Source organism: Brassica rapa, chromosome A07 (genome assembly GCF_000309985.2).
Source record: "Brassica rapa cultivar Chiifu-401-42 chromosome A07, CAAS_Brap_v3.01, whole genome shotgun sequence".
NCBI classification, from domain to species: Eukaryota; Viridiplantae; Streptophyta; class Magnoliopsida; order Brassicales; family Brassicaceae; genus Brassica; species Brassica rapa.
In genome coordinates this window covers 14,979,807-14,999,841 of record NC_024801.2, presented here as the reverse complement: position 1 = coordinate 14,999,841, position 20,035 = coordinate 14,979,807, and the positions used below count along the sequence as shown (strand labels likewise).

The 20,035-nt window shown below is 39.3% G+C and overlaps 6 protein-coding genes and 1 pseudogene across 9 annotated transcripts; 2 read left to right on the top strand and 5 right to left on the bottom strand.

Moving 5' to 3' along the window:
• Positions 1-592: 592 nt before the first annotated feature.
• Positions 593-4,747, top strand: LOC103829583 (protein DA1-related 6). Of its 4 annotated transcripts, XM_033275331.1 has the most exons (12): positions 595-759; positions 978-1,013; positions 1,259-1,349; positions 1,434-2,806; positions 2,887-3,016; positions 3,083-3,157; positions 3,235-3,333; positions 3,435-3,647; positions 3,723-3,788; positions 3,872-3,990; positions 4,070-4,128; positions 4,198-4,747. In XM_033275331.1, exons 3-12 carry the CDS (start codon positions 1,311-1,313, stop codon positions 4,542-4,544), a joined length of 2,520 nt encoding a protein of 839 aa, XP_033131222.1. In that variant the 5' UTR covers positions 595-759; positions 978-1,013; positions 1,259-1,310; the 3' UTR covers positions 4,545-4,747. The 4 variants fall into 4 exon arrangements, with proteins under 4 accessions (XP_009103503.1, XP_033131222.1, XP_033131223.1 ...); XM_009105255.3 differs by lacking the exon at positions 978-1,013 and having other exon boundaries at positions 593-759; XM_033275332.1 differs by lacking the exon at positions 978-1,013 and having other exon boundaries at positions 599-752.
• Positions 4,748-4,825: 78 nt separating this feature from the next.
• LOC103829581 (pentatricopeptide repeat-containing protein At5g66631) lies at positions 4,826-6,945 on the top strand. Its single transcript, XM_009105252.3, has one exon. It carries the CDS (start codon positions 4,885-4,887, stop codon positions 6,868-6,870), a length of 1,986 nt encoding a protein of 661 aa, XP_009103500.1. The 5' UTR covers positions 4,826-4,884; the 3' UTR covers positions 6,871-6,945.
• Positions 6,946-6,971: 26 nt separating this feature from the next.
• Positions 6,972-8,263, bottom strand: LOC103829582 (calcium uniporter protein 3, mitochondrial). Its single transcript, XM_009105253.3, has 2 exons — positions 7,598-8,263; positions 6,972-7,503 (listed from the first exon to the last, which is right to left on the bottom strand). The coding sequence occupies exons 1-2, from the start codon at positions 8,129-8,131 to the stop codon at positions 7,066-7,068; spliced, it is 972 nt and encodes a 323-aa protein (XP_009103501.1). The 5' UTR covers positions 8,132-8,263; the 3' UTR covers positions 6,972-7,065.
• Positions 8,264-8,706: 443 nt separating this feature from the next.
• LOC103829580 lies at positions 8,707-12,839 on the bottom strand (annotated as a pseudogene).
• Positions 12,840-14,202: 1,363 nt separating this feature from the next.
• LOC103829885 lies at positions 14,203-14,736 on the bottom strand. Its single transcript, XM_009105572.1, has one exon. The coding sequence runs from the start codon at positions 14,734-14,736 to the stop codon at positions 14,203-14,205; it is 534 nt and encodes a 177-aa protein (XP_009103820.1).
• A 195-nt stretch (positions 14,737-14,931) lies between these two features.
• Positions 14,932-16,216, bottom strand: LOC103829579 (UPF0496 protein At5g66670). The gene has a single exon (XM_033275334.1). The coding sequence runs from the start codon at positions 16,148-16,150 to the stop codon at positions 14,993-14,995; it is 1,158 nt and encodes a 385-aa protein (XP_033131225.1). The 5' UTR covers positions 16,151-16,216; the 3' UTR covers positions 14,932-14,992.
• Positions 16,217-17,117: 901 nt separating this feature from the next.
• LOC103829578 (dolichyl-diphosphooligosaccharide--protein glycosyltransferase 48 kDa subunit) lies at positions 17,118-20,003 on the bottom strand. The gene is made up of 13 exons (XM_009105250.3): positions 19,639-20,003; positions 19,420-19,556; positions 19,212-19,337; positions 19,066-19,119; positions 18,843-18,956; positions 18,624-18,679; positions 18,499-18,540; positions 18,310-18,385; positions 18,130-18,201; positions 17,901-18,026; positions 17,675-17,779; positions 17,514-17,597; positions 17,118-17,428 (listed from the first exon to the last, which is right to left on the bottom strand). Exons 1-13 carry the CDS (start codon positions 19,910-19,912, stop codon positions 17,381-17,383), a joined length of 1,314 nt encoding a protein of 437 aa, XP_009103498.1. The 5' UTR covers positions 19,913-20,003; the 3' UTR covers positions 17,118-17,380.
• Positions 20,004-20,035: the final 32 nt, after the last annotated feature.

The following is a 20,035-nucleotide window of genomic DNA, read 5'->3' as shown; positions in this document are numbered from 1 at the left end:
TAAATAAAACTAATTAATTTATTGATCCACAGTTTATATCGGATTAAAAACTTTGGTTTTGATTGTCAAAATATAAATGTGATAATCCGGGAAGTTGCTTCCCTGGTTCAGTATCCATATTGGATTAAAAACTTTGGTTTGATCGTCAAAATGTATATATAAATTTTAATGGTATCGACATATTGTATAATGTAAAGGAACACCAATAACAGCATTGGGCTTGCGATTGGATGTTAACTTTTTTGTTTTGTTTGTTTTGAGTTAAAAACAATCTTATCATCTTGCTCTCTCGCTCTTTGCTTGATTTATATTCGTGAGCTAGTTTTTATTTGTTTTATTGGAAGCTAGAAAACGGCGACGTTTCAAGAGGGAGGGAAACCCCCGTGATTGAATCGTATGGAATAAAAAAAAGTCAAAGAGGAATGTGGTTACGCCACGTGTGTACAAAACAGCTGGAAGGTTTGGACCACAAAAGTTTTCTCTTTCTTCTCGTCAAACCGACTCGTTTTAAACTTTTAACTTTCCTCATGGACCTATTCAACGCATCGAGAGAGAGAGAGAGAGAGAAGGGTGGGTGGGTGTATTTTTGTTAAGGGAAGATCGGTCGCTGTTTCCAGTCCACATGAAGAAAAGGAAAGGAAAGAGCTTTTTAAAAAAAATTTGGGCTGTAAACGAAACCCAAAAGCCATGTCTTTGGGAATATTCTTCCGGGTTAGCAATAAACCATCTCACTCTCGAGTGGTCTGGTCTGTGCTCTGGGTAAGTATTGACTTGCTATTCATTTTCATCCGAGTTGTTCGTTCCTGATTAAAGTTTGACGGCCTTTAAAAAAGATTCTCCCCAAGTATAAAAAAGTTTCAAATCTCTTTAAATGGGTCGTTGGAGTCTTTCACCTACGCGTCGACCTCAAAATTTTTGGGAATTCTAGCAAAAAAAACTCATGTGAACTTTTTTTTTTGTTTGTCTCTGCATTCCACTTCCAGCTCAAGCTCCTTTCTCCTGGCAAATCTCGGGTTTGCCCGATTCTTTTTGATCATCTTCTGTTACATCGTTTCACACATTCTTAGTTACCACTAGGCATAGATTCTGTCTCGTTACCTAGTTGCGTGGGGGTGTGTGTTTATTGTTCTGTAATTTTGATCATAATGTTCATGTCCTAATTCACCAACCTGATTGCTGATTTGTTTCCTAAAGCATGCTTGACGTAAATTGAGTTGTTTGGCTTAGTGATGATAAATAAATGGTTGATTCCTCGCAGGGGGAAAGGCTGCCCAAATCGGTGAAAAAGTGGGATCCAGAAGAGGAAGAAGATGTGGTGCCTCTCTTGCCTCAAACCCTCTACTTCTGAGGTTATATTGCTGCTTTCCTCTCAGCCAAAGTTCTTTTTTGCTTCCCTTTTTTTTTAAATCTTATCTTTTTTTGCTTCCGTTTAGGATCCTTTTGAAGCAGAAATTGATCTTGCCTTGGATGTTTCACGGGAAGAAGCTGACATTCAAGAAGCTAAACAGCTTGCTTTCGCCCTTCAAGAATCTTCTCTTCTCCAAAAACAACAAGAGGAGAAAAGGCGTGCCGGAGAGTTAGAGAAGGATGCACAAATAGCCCGTGCTTTTCAATATGATGAAACAGAAAGGGAGCTGGATAATAACTCTGCATTGGAAGACGAAACATATGAGCAGCCTGCTAAGATTGCTGTGGAGAGTTTTCAAGATAAAGGCAAAATAAAACAGTTTGAAGAGCAAGTGAAGAATGATGAACAGGTAGCACAGGATCTTCAAAACCGCTTCAACAAGATGGCATATGAGGAAAGTCCAGGGCTGCATGTGCTGGACGACAAAGATGAGCAGCTTGCCAAAACCGTTAAGAGCTCAAAGGAGAAGCGCAAAAGCAAACAGCTTGAAGAGCAAGTGAAAAAGGATGAACAGGTAGCGCAAGATCTTCAGAACCGCTTCAACAAGAGAGCATTTGAGGAAAGTCATGATAACGCTGTGTTGGACGAGCTTGCTAATACCGTGAAGAGTTTTAAGGAAAAACGCAAAAGCAAACAGTTTGAAGAACAAGTGAAGAGTGATGAACAGGTAGCGCAAGATCTCCAAAACCTCTTGAGTGAGATGCCATACAAGGAGAGTGCGGGGCTGCATGATAACTCTGTGTTGGGCAATGAAGGTGAGCTGTTTCCCAAGACCGTTGGGAGGAGTTTAAAAGTGAAAGGTAAAGAAAAGATACATGAAGATGAACAAGTGAAGAAGGATGAGGAACTTGCTCTGGTTCTTCAGGAGAGTCTGAACATGGTAGAGCCTCCTCCTCGTCCTCGTATTGAAGAACGTAAGAGTAATCCTCGTAGAGCTGCGTTGGATGTTAAGAAGAGTTCAAAAGAGAAAGGCAAAGGAAAGAAAAGTGAAGGTGAACAAGTGAAGAAGGATGAAGAGCTTGCTCTGGTTCTCCAGGAGAGTCTGAACATGGTTGAGCCTCCTCCTCCTCCTCCTAATGAAGAACATAAAAGTATTTCTCGCAGAGCTGCGTTTGATGTACAAGAGCAGCTTGCTAAGGAGAAAGGCAAAGGAAAGCAAATTGAAGATGAACAAGTGAAGAAGGATGAACAACTAGCTGTGATTGTTCAGGAGAGTCTAAACATGGTAGAGTCTCCTGAAGAAGACAGCAACATTTCCTCCTCTAGAGCTCCGATGGATGAAGACGAGCAGCGGATTATTTGGGAGAGTTTGAAGGGGAAGGGTCTACTAACTCAACCCGAAGATGAGGTGGAAGATGTTGGACAGCTCCTAGAGGCGAATCCTGCTCCTCCTCCTAGGTAAGCGTATATTGCTAGTTTTCTTGCATTCTTGATCTGGACTTAGTCTTGACCTGTTTAAGAATGTGTGCTTGAAGCAGGTGTGGTGGTTGTTACTGTGAGATTGAACAGGAAAGGTCTGTGGATGTGTTGGGTGTTCTTTGGCATCCTGAATGTTTAATATGTGGTGCATGCCATAATCCAATTACTATCCACGAAGTTGAAACCCATGTACGAATAACCTCCCTTCTTTACTTTGTTGCAAAATCAAAATAATTGATATATATAATTCCTCAGGTTTCAAACTTAAGAGGCAAGTTTCACAAAAACTGCTATCGCCGGTACTGCTATGTCTGCCAAGAGAAAGTGAAGGTATATAAATTCCCCTGTTGGTAATTTTCAGGAGGAGGATGATTTAATAATGTAAATGTAAAATTGTATTCTTTCAGATTAGAATGTTCAGTGAACATCCTTTTTGGAAGGAGAACTACTGCCCTGATCATGATTCTGATGGAACTCACAAGTGTTTCAGTTGCGAGAGGTTAGAGGTGAGTTTACCTTTCAAAACACAGGTAGAGAAGGGAATAAAAAGGAAAGTACAATCCTACTGGTCTGAGTTTGTTATGTTTCTTTCTTTTTTTCTTGGCAGCCTAAGGGAACGGACTTTGTAGAGCTTGATGATGGTAGGAGGCTGTGTCTACAATGTATGGACTCAGCGGTTATGGATACTTACGAAGTCCAGCCTCTGCACTTTGAAATCCGTGAATTCTTCGAAGGATTAAACATGAAAATCGAGAGAGAATTTCCTTTTCTTTTGGTGGAGAAACAAGCACTGAATAAAGCTGAGGAGGAAGAGAAGATCGTGAGTACAAAAAAAAAATTCTTATATATCTCTCTCGCTTTCTCTTTTTACTCATAAAGTTTCCAACACAAGCAGGACAATCAGGAGGATGGTGTGGTAACCCGAGGTATTTGCCTGTCTGAAGAGCAGATTGTCACAAGTGTAAGTACTTAACGCTTTTACACAAGGTTTTGGGCATTCATGGGTTATTTAATAATCTCTGTTCCACACACATATATAAAAAGGTGTCAAAAGGGCCAAAGATGGGGCCGAACAAGCAGCTAATAGGGAAGACCACGGAATCTCAGAAGGTTGTGAGTGGATGCCCCGTGACTGCAATTCTCATCTTATATGGACTTCCTAGGTATACTTTTACTCTCTGAGGTTACTTTCCTCTGTGCTGATAAAGACTAAATGAAAGCTGTCTTGCAAAATTAACACAGGTTGCTAACAGGATATATCTTGGCGCACGAGATGATGCATGCTTATCTTAGACTCAACGGTACGTACTGGATAAAAAAAACACCTAGTAGAATTCTCTCAAGTGTGTGTGTTTTGGTATTGGTTACAGGATGTAGGAATCTGAACAACGTTATGGAAGAAGGAATATGCCAAGTGCTAGGCCACATGTGGTTGGAGACTCAGACATACGCCACTATTGATGCTGCAGCTTCATCAGCAGCACCAGCACCAGCAGCAGCAGAATCTTCTTCTTCTTCGTCCCGGACTCCTAGTGAAGCAAGTGCGGGAAAGAAAGGGGAGTGGTCAGAGTTCGAGAAGAAGCTGGTGGAGTTTTGCAAGAATCAGATAGAGACAGATGAATCAGCAGCGTATGGTGATGGGTTCAGGAAAGTTAACCATATGGTGACAAATTCCAGCCTCAAGGATACTCTCAAAGAGATTCTTCGCCGGGGCTGAAGAAGATGACCCCAGCTTCAAAGTTTTGTATCAGCCATTTTGTTTATAATCATGGCTTTTTGTTTTTTTCAATAAAGCTTGTGTGAGTGTGCCTTGTGTGAGTGTGCAAACAGTTTTTTTTTTTTTTTCTCTCTTTAGCAGTTGTATCCTCCTCGGATTCAATTCTTGCGGTTGATTTAAAACTAAAGGAAATGCTTCTCATTTTTCGTCATTTCCCTAGTTTTAAATAGTTTCTCTGGCGCTTGGTAACAGTCTTGCTCAGCTATCGAATGCACACCAGATGTTCGACAATTTATCCCAACCACTAGTTTCTCCGTAGGCTTTTTCATTGTGACTGGAGATGTTTTCTCGGACCTTGTTCAACTCTGTTAAGCCACTCCACTCCGTAATTACACAGCAACTTCGATCCTTCTCCCGTGATCCATTCCCAAACAAACTCCAGCACTACCTTTCCCGAGCTACCCTCATCGACTCCATCCGTCTCACCCTCCGCTCCCCACCCGTCTCAGAGACCGACCTAACCACTCTCCTAAACCACCGTCTCCTCGATTCCTTCGTCGTCAAGAACGCCTTACGCTCCTCTCCTTCCCTCTCCTCCGCTTGGTCCATCTTCAAGTCCCTCAAGAAGATTAAACCTCAACTTTCATACGAAGCTGAGACGCTCCACGCCTTCGCCACCGTTCTCGCAAAGTTCCACCGCTCTTCACAGCTCAAGTCTCTTATCGGACTGGTCCACGCTGGCAAATTCGGCCATGTTCATCTCAGCTTTATGAACCTCATGAACTTGTACGCAACCGCCAGTGATTTCGACTCCGTTCTCAACACCTGGGACGAGTATATATCCTCAGGAGAGGGGAAAGGATGCTGCACCGAGTCTTGTAACATTGTGATGCAAGTTTACGTGAGCTTAGGTAAAGACGCTGACGCTGTGCAGACGTTTGATCATATGATTAACAACGGAGGGATCCCGAATTCGAGAACGTTCACGATTATGATTGAGCATTTGGTGAAATCAGGGAATCTTGATGCTGCCATGGAGGTTTTCGAGACCTTGCCTTCGATGAGGATCACGAGGACTCTGAAGCATTACTCTGTTCTGGTCGAAGCCTTTGTTGATGCTCAGAGGTTTGGTCAAGTCAAGACTCTGCTCGCTGAGATGAAATCCGATGGGAAGTTCCCGAGCAGACGCATGTTTGAGCCTCTGAAACGTATGAGAGAGGCTGGATTTGAGGAAGAAACTGGAGAGTTCTTGAGGGAGATGTTGCCTGATGAGAGAGTCAAGGACGTTTCTATGTATTCCATGTGCAATCCCAGCGATAGCGAAGAAGAAAAGGAAGAAGAAGAGCCCGAGCGTGATGATGCTCAGGTGAAGTTGAAGCCGTGGCTGGATCCAAAAGCTTTAGCTAATTCGTTAAAGAAGTGGAACTCTGATACTGTTACTGCTTTGGAAGAAGCTAACTTCGTCTGGACGAATCTTTTGGTATGCAAGATGCTGAGGAACTTTAGATCCTCTGAAACGGCATGGAGTTTCTTCTGCTGGGTGGCGGTTCAGCCTGGGTTCACCCACGACGCCTACACGATTGAGAGGATGATGGCTATGTTAGCACGCAACGGGGAGGTTGAGCTGGTCGATAAGCTCATCTCCAAAGTGAGAGTAGAAGGGATTAAACTACCGTTCAGCACCATCAGGCTGATCATTGATCTCTACGGAGTTTCGAAGAAACCAGAAGCAGCCATCAAGGTCTTCCGCCACGACAGAACAACACTCTGCGGTTCTGTTTCGGGTTTCAACCTCATGCTGTTGTACTCATCGCTCTTGAGAACGTTGACCAAGTGCAAGAGAAACGCAGAAGCTCTGGAGACGCTGGAAGAGATGGTTTCGACCGGAGTGTCTCCGGATATCCAGACGTTTTCGGGGTTAATGTATCACTTCGCATTGCAGGGAGAGATTCAGACGGTTCAGAGGCTTTTCTCGATGGTGAGACAGATCGGTCTGGAGCCGGATCCTTACATGTTGAAGCTTCTTGTCCAAGCTTATTGCAGATGCGAGAGATCAGTGCTTGCTTTCAGAGTGTTCCAAGACATGAAGGACTTGAATCTGATCCCTGACAGAGAGACGAAAGAGCTGCTTGTGAGGAGTCTGTGGAGAGAAGAGAAGCGCAAAGAAGCGGCTGCGGTTGAAGAAAGCAGCTACTGCGACGAGGAAGGGGATAGTAGTAGCGTTTTGCGTTTGGTGTTGAAGGGTCATGTGTGGAATTTTAGTTCAAGAGACATCGCTAGAGTCTACAATCTCTACCGCGATTGTATTTTGAAAACTCCTAGTTAACTTTTGTTTCCAGTTGTTTTCTCTCGGCAGCTGAAACCGTTTTAGTTCTATTGGTCCAGTGATGTTCTATTCAAATTAGTCAAGCAAGAAAGAACAAGACGTGCATCTAATATTTGATTTTATTCTACGAAAAATTTAGAGGTCTATACATTTAATTAGCATCCGAATTAGAAGAGAACAAAAAAAGGATTAGGATCAACAACGACCAGCTGAATTAGTCAAATCTGGACGGTGGATCTTCTGTAGCTTGGTAAACCGGTCGATATCGAAGTCAAGCATTTTAATCAAACGTTTCTGCTTGGTCTCGAACCGGCTTTTGTAGAAGCCTTCGAAGGAAGGTTCCTTGGCGGTACGGAGGAAGAAGGCGTAACCAGCCATGAAATACGTCGAAGTAACGAAGAAACATATGGGCTCCATCACGTCCCACGACAGCTCCCAAAACGTCAGTCTAAAAAATCCAATCGTTTGGGCTATAACAAGGCCCAATCCGGCCTGTAATTCTCGCCGTACCAGATCATCGGCTCTTTTGTCGATGTCTGATTTTATTATCTCGAGTTGTTCGAACTCCTGTCTTGTCGCGGCGTTGCGAGTGGGTTCGTGTGTCGGAATTAGACCAGCCACGGCTTTTGTTAGCTGTAATTAAATTAAGAAACAAACGTTAGATTTTTATTAAACGATTTCACTTGTAAATCTATGTAATGCAATGCATGTAACAAAAAATAATTACCACTTCCGGTTTAAGGCAGACGAAATTTCCCAAAACGATGACGTTTCCGGCTTTGTCAAGCATATTCGCGACCCGGTTACCATGTTCAGGATCCGAGTTGTTTTCTCCGCAAACCCGAACAAACTCCGAATAGGGAACCCAGTTTTTTCCGATGTCTCTCAGCCTCGATTTCACCATCTCCATCTCCGCTGCTCTCATAAGCTTCTTCACGTCTTCCACCGTAACCGCGGGGAAATTTCCCGGAGACGTCTTCTCCGGCGCCGTCGGAGGCGGTAACATCTCGTCAAGGCGAAGCCGATTGTTCGACAAACTCATCTCCTTGAGTTTATCCATCAGATTGCCTCCTCTTGGAACAATCTCCGGCGAGAAAAATGCCCTCTTGTGGAGAAATCTCCGGCGGATTCCAGAATCTCCGGCGTCTGGAGCAATGCCGGGTTTGGTCGGAGGACGCATTCGGGTAAGACCCGATATCCGGGAATAAGTTTTGGAAATGTTGAAGAGATTTCTAACTAGTGTTTTCTTCGACGACGCCATCGTCGATCTCTAAAGCTATGTTAGAAAAATAAATGAAAAAGAATATGTTTGCTTTTAGGAAGGAGAGACAGAACAGAGAACACGCTTTGTATATTTGGTCCGATATTAAAAAGTGAAGACTTTGAAGTGCCTTTTATAGTATTGGCGTTAGGTTCAGAGGGTAACGAGACGCAAATAAAGGAGAAGCTCCCAAGAAACAGCATATTATCACCGATATTTTAACACGACAATTACACACATAGGCGTTATCCATTACTCATCTTATTAAACTATTTTAAACGTTAGTTATGATACAGCTAACTCTATACTCTATTTTAAATTTTAAATAATTAGGCTAATAACATATGGATAGTTGACAAAAACAAAACGAATAGATAGAAGTAGAACCATCAGATATTTATTAGTGGAATGATGTTATTGACGAATTAAAAAAGCCTATAAATCTTTGACGAATGGTAAAAAAAGATTATTAATCATTGACGAATGAGGAATTTTATGCCCATTTTTAAAACATGTAATAATAATGTGATTTTTATATTGTACTTCAATTTAAAATTACTAGATGAATATTTTTGTTTTGAAAAATGCACGCTTTTGTAGAGTTTGTGTAATTAAATTGAGCAAATTCTCTAATGATACAATCAGAGCATGATTAAATTAAAATTAGATAGTCATGTCACGGGAATTAACATTATATATGGGTAAGCTAATGCAGATGATGATCGTACACGTGGAAAGCTAAGATTTCGACGTCATAAGCGACTCGCCACGCATTGCCGTCCAATCTTTGGAAAAAATCTTGATAACACGCGAAGTCTTCGAGGCCGGTCATCTTTGTCCACTCTGTTTCCATTTTTGTTTATTACTCATTTTGTTCATGAAAATAAGATATTCTAAATTTATTTTTATTCTAAAATAATAAATTTTCTAAAATTTTAAAATATGTTTAATAATTAATGTTGAATTGTATATTTTTAAAAAATATTAATTGAAAATATTTGAATTGATTGATATTTATTAAAAAATATAGTAAAATAAATAATAAATTCAGTTATAAAAAAATAATTATTTTTTTAATATACGTGAATACTCTAAAAAATCTTTTTTTTGAAAATAGAGGAAATATGATTTTAGGAATTAAATTTACTAAAATAGCTAGCTAACTAAAAAATACCCTTTTGATTATATGAAATCGTCATTATACTCAAACGAGTTTATGATTTAAAAAGTGTGTTAGCTTCTAAAATGCGGTGTTCCACATATATAACACGTAGATTTAGATAAGTGCATGCATCATTTCTGTATTTTTTGTCATTTAGGTTTATATGTTATTGATTAGAGTTATTTTTCAAATATTAAACCAATGGGAAATATTCAATTACTTGAACACGACTACACGAGACACCGAATCCTAATATGTTGTTTCGAGAATATGCAGTTGTCACCGGCGTTACAAAAAGAAAACCACAATGCTATATGCATCTTTAATAAGGCAGACATTGCGAATGTAATATATATACGTATATATTGTAGTTTCATAATCAGATCTCTATAAGAATATGCTTTAGGAACAATGGATAAATATCTTATTTAATATTAACGTAAAACTGACGTAGAATTAATTAGTTTCAGGACAGTTTGACCTGCGTTTCGGAGAATCTCAATATATAAACCAAAAAAAGAAGACAACTACACGGGAAAGGTGGGGAACGAAGAGCAGTTGAGTAAATAATAATAAATGTATGAGGACACACGTAAACGAGTCGCCACGTAAACGCAAGAGGAGAGTTTGGAATCGATGAGTGTGTGTGAGTGTGCTGGGGAGTTGATATCTAAGGAGGGTTTGTTTACACTCACGAGAGGCCCCAAACTGTTTAATTTCTTGTGGCGTCCAGTCTTTTTCTTTTTATTTGGTTGTTTCTTTTGTAAATAAATACTAATAATAATAATAAAAAATAGAAGAAAGTTGGATTCGTTTCTTTTTACGAAGCTACCTTCCCCAGTTGAACGAAGAAGCCTATTTACTTGTTTCTTTTTTTTGTTCATCATCCCACTCCCCTTTCCTTGACCGTTAATTCATACTAATACTTTCCAAGTTACCAAGTAAAGATTCTCTTCACAAGAAGGTAAAAGATATTTATCCATTTTTCTTTCTAGAAACTTATATTTTCCTGATTGCCATGTTTGTAAACACACATGACACCAGTATCTTATCTATAAAATAAAAGCGACTAAAAAGCATGATGGTGCAGTTTATTCGATGGATAATTAATCTACTTGAATTGAAAGTTTCTTGGTACAACATCAGTTTAAAATTTAAGAAAATGCGACAAAACACACACACATACACACACATTATATATATATATATATATTTTTTTTTAAATCAGTCATTTCAAATGGGGAACCTATATGTGCACAAAAACCCCAACTTAAAGCACATAGTCTTTAGTAAACAAGGAGTGTCCATTCTTGTAAAACCGAATCAATTGAAATCGAACCAAACCGAAATAGAGAAAGTGGTTTGGGTTTGATAGTACCGAATAAACCGAATAAATGTTATTTTTAAAAAACTGTAGTACATGGATATGGTTCGATATATTAACCGATTCAACTGAATAAAGTCATAAACTGATTAATTAAAATATATTGCTATATTTATAAATAAATTTTAGAATAAAATTAATAACATATAAATACATTATTCTATTAATATGATATTCATAATTAAAATATTGATTTTAATAATTTTTTATTTTGTTTTAAGTTTAAAAGGATATTTTACTTTTCTCATTTTCATTAAATTAAATAAAACATACCTTTTTAATGATAAATATTTGTGCTACATATAATTACTGTATATAATAATATTATGATATTACTATTTTCATATAATTACTGTATATAATAATTTGTGTTATATTTAAAAGTTAGAGCAAGGAATATATAATTTATGTTTTAATAAATTTGATTTTTAATCATATAAACTAAGATTTGTTATTGAAAAATAAATATAGTTATATTTTTGGTATAGAACCGAATAAACCGAAAATCACTAGTATATAAACCGAACTAAACCAAATTATATATGGTATTAATATAATAGCTAATTTTTATAAACCGGAAAAATTGAACCAAAACCGGACCGAAATCCGGATTGAACAGGTCAATGAACAACGTTAATGTCTTTAATGACTTTTTTACTTTCTTTTTGTTGCAAGTTCCCGTTCTAGGAGACGGAGTTGGAGGGTAAGGTGCGGATGTGCTTCAGAAAAACAAGTCTCCCCAAAGCAATGAGTCCGCTAAACATAGCTGCATGTTGACCAACTTCCTTGATTTTATCCGTAAGACCATCTACTATCTTCTTGATTTCTTGCGTCGCAAGTATCGTCGCCACCTCATCTTCTTCTCTCTCCACAGCAAACTCAACAGTCTCCAGAACAGATGAGATCCTAATTCTCAGTTTATCAACTTGGACTCGTATTTTTTCCGTAGCTATTTTGTTAATTCTCGCTCCAGTCCCCACCGATAAAACCACATTAGACAGTCTCCTCCATATCTTTACATTCCTCTGTTTCTTATCGAGCTTTGCTTTCAGCTTACCCAATTCCTCCAGAAGCACGTACACTGACTCGTACTGAGTCAATAACTCTCCGTCAAAAGGATCTCGCATGGCTTTAAACTTATTCAGCTCCTCCAATGTTTTTGCGTACTTTTTCTTCTTATTATCCGTGTCCACAGATTCTCCCTCGAACTGCTTCACTGCTGGCTAATTTCTGCTCTCTTGACGCAGTTATCGACGGTGTCGCAGAAATCTATGGTCTTGGAAGTACTTTTGAAGTAGACATCAACCAAAGAAGTCAAATCTTTGTTCTTCCTGACATGTTCTCTGCTTTCGATGATGTCTCTTACTACATCCCGGTTTAGGTCAAGTAGAAACTCGTAGACCTCCATAAGTGTGCCTTGGGATATTGACTGAGACTTGGCCGCCTGATCAGCGAGCGACTTCATGACACTGGTTGTACGCTGGTGAAGCGAAGAATCAAAGGTCTTGCGGTCAGAGTCTTGTTGACAAGCGGATGTGTAATATTTGAGGTCTGATGAGTATTTGGACCGCATATCTGTTCGGACCAGAGAAGTGTTCTTGTTAGAACTTGGTTTGATGCAATTCATGAGAGGAGACAAGACTCCACAGAACATCATTTGATATTTACTACTGCTGGTTGGGGATAATCTGATTGGAAAACAAAAATAAAAAGACAGATATTTAGGACAGAGTTTTGCATACAATGGAAACAGAAACAAAATATTTATAAGCTTAGAAGGTAATAAGGTGAAGAGAGAGACATAGAAAATTACTTGAAAACTTGGAGAAGAGTGGAGGATGTCTTCTGCCCTGACCAATCATATAATATACATATATATATATATATATATATATATTTTCCCAAACTGAACAGTTAGTCAACCTTGTACATGGATTGAGATTCAGTCTTTTTTTTCTTTAATATGTTTTCCAGCGGAACATGTTTGTTAATTGAAAAAAAAATTATGTATGCGTTTCAACTTGGTTGTTGAGTTTGTTGCAATGTCAATTCAAATTTATGTCAGGTGGGACCAAGAGCCTCGAAATGTATAGTTAGGCTTGGGCATAAAAACTGAAATCCAAATCTATACTCAAACCCCTCCCTTATCATACAGGTTTTAGATCCTGTAAATAATCCGATCGGGTTTCATATTGTGATATCGATGTCGGATTCAGTTCGGTAAAACCTGATACCCAAAACTAGGCCTGGGCGTTCGGGTCTTCGGATCGGGTTCAGGCCGGTTCCTTTCGGGTCCGGGTCTTTCGGATCCTAAATATTTAGACCCAATAGGTATTTAGAAATTTTTGGTTCGGGTTCGGGTCGGTTCTTCTCGGGTCCGGGTCGGTTCGGGTATATAATTAAAATACCTATAAAATATCCATAATTTTTCGGGTCCATATCGGGTCCGGGTCGGATTCGGATATTTAGGATCTGAAAAAGACATGACATACTCAATTCCATCAAATTTAGTTGATATTTGTCATATATATCTAAAATTTTACAAAATAACCTAAATGAAACTATTAATAATTAAAATAAAACATTTTTAAACTCTAAATTTTATATTTTAAAGCTTCATATTACTTAAAAAATATTACAAAATAATAACAAATATTGTTAACAAAAGATATTTTAACTAAATTATAAAATAATATATATAAAATAGAACACAAAAACATTATAGTTTTAGATATACATGTTTTTAAGTTGGGTACAAATCAGTTCTTATTGGGTCGGTTCTTTTCGGGTCCGGGTCTATTCGGGTCGGTTCCTTTCGGTTCCGGATCCATTCGGGTAAAAAAAATTTTAAACCCAAAAGATACTTGTAAATTTTCGGTCCGGGTTCGGATCGGGTATTTTTGGGTCAGTTCCGGGTCGGATTTTCGAGTCCAGGTTAACTCCAAAGAGTAACACCATGAAGTTTATCTATGAAGTTAATTGATTAAGTCTTTTTGGTAGGCAAATCTTGTTTTTCACGTCTTTTTCATATAAAATAACAAACATATACTACCTCCGTTCTGATTTAATTGGCGTTTTGAAACTATTTTTTTTGTTCCACTATATACAGTAAAATCTCTATAAATTAATAATGTTGGAACTATACCAAAACTATAATTTTTTTTATTAATTTATAGAGATATTAATTTATCGATATACTAATTGAAATAAAAATTTAATTTGAAACTATAAAATTATATTATTTATAAAAAAGTTTAGTGTATATTAATTTATAAATTATTAATTTAAAAAGGTTATATTGTATGATGATTTCGAGAAACCTATGTAAAATATTGTAGTATTGACTTTATTTACCTTTTATATTATTCTTTTTAATTAACAAATTCAACTCGTGTGCTCTTCACGACAACTAATACAAGAGGATAGTAATGGAATTTGTACAAGGTGTCTTGTTTTCTGTGAAAAGTATAGAAAGTCATATACTCTTCTTTTTTTTTTTTGCGCAACATAGAAATCTTATAGAAGCTAAACGAGTTGGCCCAAGGGGGCAATACAAAGGTGGGCTTTTGCTAATGTGTCCGCTAGCCCATTAGAGGCCCGAGGGCAAAATGAAAAGCGACAGACTGAAAACAGAGAAGAGATCGAATCGATGTCCGACAACACTCCGTAGAGTTCTGTCGGTCTTCGCTTCGTGGTGATCGCCGTAACGAGCGCTTGAGCATCTGAACGGAGCCAGATCGAGGTGAAGCCGAGTGAGAAGGCGTGAAGTAGAGCATCTCTAATGGCTAGAGCTTCTGCAAGAAGTGGTGATGCAACGTGATGGTGAGATCTTCCTCCTCTCCCTACCTCTTGGTGTTTGTCTCTGAAGACCCATCCTGATCCTGCAACCACAGAGTCAGCTTTCCAGGCACCATCCGTATTGCAGAGGATTGTCGTGTCAGAGAGATCCATCGACTGTGGCGGAGGATGCGATTTGGAGAGCGATTTGGAGAGCGTGGGAGCCGTCGGGGATTGCGCGAGTTCCCATTCTTGCGGAGGATCCGATTTGGAGAAAGTCATATACTCATATACTCATATATAAAAAAATAGAGGAAGAATATAATTAGGAAAATAATTTTTAAAGGAAAATTCTATCAATTTAAAATTTACATTAAAAAGCGTTTAAATTTTAAAATGGAATCTAAAAGATTATTCTAGTAGACAATAATAAGTGTATAATTTATATACACATATGTTTATTATTTAAACCAGCCCTTTCAAGTGAACAACCTGCTCAACAACTTTTGATGATAACATCTTTTGCAAGAACCCCTTTCTAGGAGAGGGAGTTGGCGGGTAAGCTGAGGATGTGCTGCAGAACGAGACGTCTCTCCGAAGAAATGACTTTGCTGAACCTATCCGTGTGTTGACCTACTTCCTTGATTTTCTCCGTAAGCCCTTCTACTTTCTTCTTGATTTCTTGCATCGCAAGTCTCGTCGCCTCCTCATCTTCTCCTCTCTCCACCGCAAAATCAACAGTCTCCAGAATAAATTTCAACCTTATTCTCAGATTATCAACTTCCAGTTTTATGCTATCCGTCGCTATTCTATTAACTTTCACCCCAGTCTCCACCGTCGAGACCAACCCCCTCTGTCTCTTGACAGCCTTTTCGTACTTCTTCCACATCTTGTTACTCCATTTTCCGACAACCTCGATCGACGGGGTCAACCCAGCGGCGACCGCAGTCAACACTATCGGTGCGCTCAGTGCAGCTGCAGCCACCGATAAGAGAAGAACGGAGACGAACGCAGTTATGAAAACCACATTTGAAAGTCTCCTCCACGTCTTTAGATTCCTCTGTTTCTTGTCTAGCTTTGCTCTCAGCTTACCTAATTCATCAAGAAGCAGAACCTGCTCCTCGTACACCGAGTCGTACTGAGTCAAGAACTCTCCGTCGAAAGGATCTCCCACGGCTTTAAACTTATTCAGCTCCTCCAAGGTTTTCGCGTACTTGTTCTTGTTTGCGTCCTCGGATTCTGCCTCGAACTGCTTCACCGCGTAACGGATGATAAGGCGGCTGTTCTCTGCTATCTTGACGCAGTTCTGGACGGTGTTGCAGAAGTCTAAGGTCTTGGAGGTGTTTTTGAAGTAGACATCGACCAAAGAGGTCAGGTCTTTGTTGTTCCTGACGTCTTCTCTGCTTTCGATGATCTCCTTTACTACATCTCGGTTGAGGTCGAGCATAAACTCGTAGACCTCCATGAGTGAGCCTTGGGATATAGACTGGGACTTGGCCTGATCGGCGAGCAACTTCATGACACTATTTGTTCGCTTGTGAAGGGAGGAATCAAAGGTCTTGAGGTCGGAGTCTTGTTGGCAAGAGGATGTGTAGTACTTGAGGTCTGATGAGTATTTGGACCTCGGGGAATTGTTCTTGTTAGAACTTGGTTTGATGCAATTCATAAGAGGAGAGAAGAGTCCACAGAACACCATTTGTTATTGCTGCTGGGGATACCCTTAATGGAAGAAAAAAAAAGGAAATAAGAAAGATGAAGATCAGGTGAAGGTGAGGAGAGACAGAGAAAATTACCTGAAAACTTGGACAAGAGAGGAGGATGTCGAGATTACTTGTGCTCTGACCAATTCTCTATATATATCTCCAAACTGAAACAGTTAGTCAACCTTGTACATGGACACGTAATAGGCTCCGGTCTTTTTATATGTAGTCCCTGTGGAACAAGTTGTCAATAAGAAAATATATTGCGTTTCAACTTGGTTGGACTGTCAATATCAACTTATTATCAGGATGGGGGGATCAAGCGCCTCAGTGTCAAGATTCCCTGTGTTTCTCTAATGTTTTATGAGTGAATGTACCTCGAGGTTTGTATCTACCAGGGGGTTGGCCAATCTCCCTACACAAGAAAGAATCCAAATGTTTCCCTTTTACCAGTCTTTCTTTCTCTCTCTATCTATTTCTCCGAGTTCTTCGGATTAATAATCCCCATAGACAGAGAAGATCAATAATGTAAGCCAAAATGTCTTCAACATATAGTGGAATTATTATAAACAAAGACCAACCACCACAAAGGCACCTCTAACTTGCGCCTTAAGTCAATATTATTTTTAAATAGTTTTATATGCCACAGAGCGTTGGATTGGAGGGAAGAAGAGAGAAACAACTTGAGTTGCTTCTTCGGTCTGTCTGTCTTTGACTTTTGTGTTCTATTGATTTCTCAACTAGTAGTGAGTTTGACTTATTCCGCACTCTTTTATTAGTATAAAGTCGAAACTCTATTCTATGTTATTATCTGCCTCTCATATGGATTCATGAACACAATACTACCGTCAACTAGTAGCGAGTATTGTGTACAAAGGAACGGTTCATTTCACATAATTTATGTAAATTCACAACTATCCGACGCCCTTAGGATTCTATTTTCTCTTTAAAACTTTTCCTATCACACAGAAACGTCCCATCATGGAGACTTTAGATGAACCTGGCCTCGGACATACAGCAGCGAAAAGAGAGAAGAGAACGGAGTGTAAATTTACGTTCACTTAAAAATATCTAGTTAACAAAAAAGGTTGCAAGTGTTCACTAATGCTTGTTGGCAAAAAAAAAAAAAAAACAAGATTCAAATGTTTGTTTTTCTCTCTCGTCTAAAAATGAAAGTCTGGGCTTTATTTTACTCTATCCGACTGGAGAACCATTCACGGGATGTTCTACTTATGGTAGAGGTAGACGAAGCTGAAGACAAAGAAACCAGCCATCTGCGTTGGAAACACAAGATTATGTGTTAGTTAGCTCTTTTATCAGTTTGTGTGTGTGAAAAAAAAAGAGATGAGGGAATTATACAGTGGTAAAGCAGGCTCCATAATAAGGATACGCAGTTGGGATAAATCTCTCATACTCATTGTGTCTGTAAGGCCTCACAGGAATCTGCATTCGCTCGCATTATTATTTTTACGTCACATGTCTTTTGTTTAGAAAGTTAGTCTAAAGAGATAGTTACTCACCTGCTTTGAAAGAGATAATGTAGTGTAGCCTAGCTTTTCATACTCAACCTTAAACTGGAATACACCATACACATCAGGAACCTTGAATGATGTATGATATAGACCCTGCAAAGTAGGCAACACCAAGCAAAGCTGAGTTGCAACTTCTAAACATGGAAGAAACTTAAAGTCCTAACAAAAAATAAAATAAGAGAAGACTCTGTTTTGGAGCTCAGAAATAAGTCACCTTTTTGTCTGTTGACAAGGTTTTCAGAACATACGGGCTCATCATGTAAAACTGAACCTGCACATCATCAGCTACATACGGTTCCCAGCTCTTCCCTGACCACTCCAGTATCTCCACAGAAAATTCCTGCCACAAAAAATAGCCACATTAAAAGCTTCCCGCAGATACACATTAAACTTAAAGGCAATTGTCACTTTGTGTGTGTCAGAAGATGTAGAAGAAACCATACCAGGTCATCCTTTATCCTATATATTGCTGGCTCATCTGTTTCTCCAACCCTGTGGTGTACAAGACTACCAGCCTGGACACATAAGCTAGGTGAGGAACGTACCCATGAAGGTAAACAGATCTCTAGCTACCAAGGTAGAGAGGTAAGAGCAAAAACAAATGATAAAGCCTCTGCGTATACCTTAAGATGACCTCTTTCGTGGAAGACCCATTTGCTTAGTTCAGTCACGAACTGTTGGTTGCCAGATTTTTCGTATCTGGCACAGTTTTACATACGATCAGTTAATTTTCTTCCAAAACGAAGCATAACATCTATCATTTGACAAAATAAAGATCCTTAAATATTCATAGCTACAGATCATGTACTTACTTGTTTGGACTCCCAGCTTTCTGGACACCAGATCTGAATAACCTGCCGCATGCAAACAAAATCTCTGAATCAGAAACATCCATATGCATGAATTGCTTGAGATATACCATTAAAAATCTACTCACCTGTCGCTAAACAACTGCAACGAGCCTGAGATCACAACCCTAGCATTGTTCCTGGCCTGCAGTTTTAAAATAGACATCAAAACCTGTGAGCTCAACGCACTGAATGAAAATAATCATCACAAGTGTAGAGTTGAGTACAGCTAAGAACACGATCGTTTAGAAACATCAAATTATCCAAGGGTGCATATACAGTATCTGGTACAAGAGAGAGAGACAAACCTGCATGACGGACACTAGCGAAATAGCAGACCCAGTGAGCTGAGGGGGACTCGACAACTTCGAGCTCGGGTTAGCAGAATAAGCTGAGGGAGAAGCTGAAAGAACTTTCAAAACCTATCAATGGAGTTAATGCAAAAGTTAATGCTCACACATCAAGGCATAGTAATTCATAAGAATACACATCAATATTACACACTTATCGAAAACTATTTCTTGGACTCACCAGATTGTTGGTAGGGTTCAATGAATGTGCAACACCTCTGAAGAGCACAGGAGCCTGTTATCCAAAAACCAAACACATAAGCCCTTAACATCCCATATATTACATACATTGTCACATAACTAAGCTTACAAAGCAGAGAAAGTTACCTCAATCTTGGTTTTTCCTAGAATGGCATGTGATTTAACTAAACCATCTGCAGCAATCAAGGTGTGGTCTCCGTCAACATCAGAGACAGAGAAGCTGGAATGATCAATAACCATAGCCGAAGAATCCTACGGAAGACAAAAACAGCTAATAAATCAAAAAAAAAAAAAAAAAATCATATCTCGCATTTCGTTCCAATGAGAGACGAACCTCATCGAAATCAACCCCACACTCCAAGGCAATCCCGCGAATCAGATCAGACGCAGAAGTATCCGCCGATAAGATCAAATCACGACCCGAATCAACGAAATCAGCTATCGATTTCGAATCCAACGATCCTCCAAACCCTATAAACAAGAGCAAAATGTCGAGATCGCATCCCAAATATATATATATACAAAACTAGCGATCAGGGAGCGAAGATCTTACGCTCTGTCGACGGGGCGAAGATGATGAGTCCGTCGTACACGTACTGGCCGTACCGTTGAAGCGCGAGCTTCGAATCTTCAGCTAGCTTGAAATCGAGATCGAATCCACGCGATTTGAGAGTGCTGAAGAAGATGGAATGAGAGGATTTAAGTGATAGGTCGTCGAGAAGAACCAGAACTCGCCGATCCGTCGGATTGTCGACGGAGAAAGAGAAGGTAAGCAGCGGAAGAAGGAATAGTGAGATCAACGCGACGGATCTCGAGAGGTTCATCATATTTGCGACCTAGGGGTTTTTCACGGGTATAGAATGATGGATCAACCGTCTAGATAGTGAAGAAGAAGAAGCAGACCCGATGACGTTGACGACAATCACGTACTCTAAACGCCGTCGTCTCGT

What these genes read in the sequence shown, in the direction of transcription:
- LOC103829583 (XM_009105255.3), top strand. Translation starts at nt 1,311, where the DNA reads ATGTGGTGCCTCTCTTGCCTCAAACCCTCTACTTCTGAG. An exon ending in TCCACGAAGTTGAAACCCAT is followed by an intron (nt 3,017 to 3,082) that starts GTACGAATAACC and finishes ATAATTCCTCAG; the next exon opens with GTTTCAAACTTAAGAGGCAA. An exon ending in TCAGTTGCGAGAGGTTAGAG is followed by an intron (nt 3,334 to 3,434) that starts GTGAGTTTACCT and finishes TTTTCTTGGCAG; the next exon opens with CCTAAGGGAACGGACTTTGT.
- LOC103829581 (XM_009105252.3), top strand. Translation starts at nt 4,885, where the DNA reads ATGTTTTCTCGGACCTTGTTCAACTCTGTTAAGCCACTCCACTCCGTA.
- LOC103829582 (XM_009105253.3), bottom strand. Translation starts at nt 8,131, where the DNA reads ATGGCGTCGTCGAAGAAAACACTAGTTAGAAATCTCTTCAACATTTCC. An exon ending in TCTGCCTTAAACCGGAAGTG is followed by an intron (nt 7,504 to 7,597) that starts GTAATTATTTTT and finishes ATTTAATTACAG; the next exon opens with CTAACAAAAGCCGTGGCTGG.
- LOC103829885 (XM_009105572.1), bottom strand. Translation starts at nt 14,736, where the DNA reads ATGACTTTCTCCAAATCGGATCCTCCGCAAGAATGGGAACTCGCGCAA.
- LOC103829579 (XM_033275334.1), bottom strand. Translation starts at nt 16,150, where the DNA reads ATGGTGTTCTGTGGACTCTTCTCTCCTCTTATGAATTGCATCAAACCA.
- LOC103829578 (XM_009105250.3), bottom strand. Translation starts at nt 19,912, where the DNA reads ATGATGAACCTCTCGAGATCCGTCGCGTTGATCTCACTATTCCTTCTT. An exon ending in CATTATCTCTTTCAAAGCAG is followed by an intron (nt 17,598 to 17,674) that starts GTGAGTAACTAT and finishes GAGCGAATGCAG; the next exon opens with ATTCCTGTGAGGCCTTACAG. An exon ending in ATGGAGCCTGCTTTACCACT is followed by an intron (nt 17,429 to 17,513) that starts GTATAATTCCCT and finishes TTTCCAACGCAG; the next exon opens with ATGGCTGGTTTCTTTGTCTT.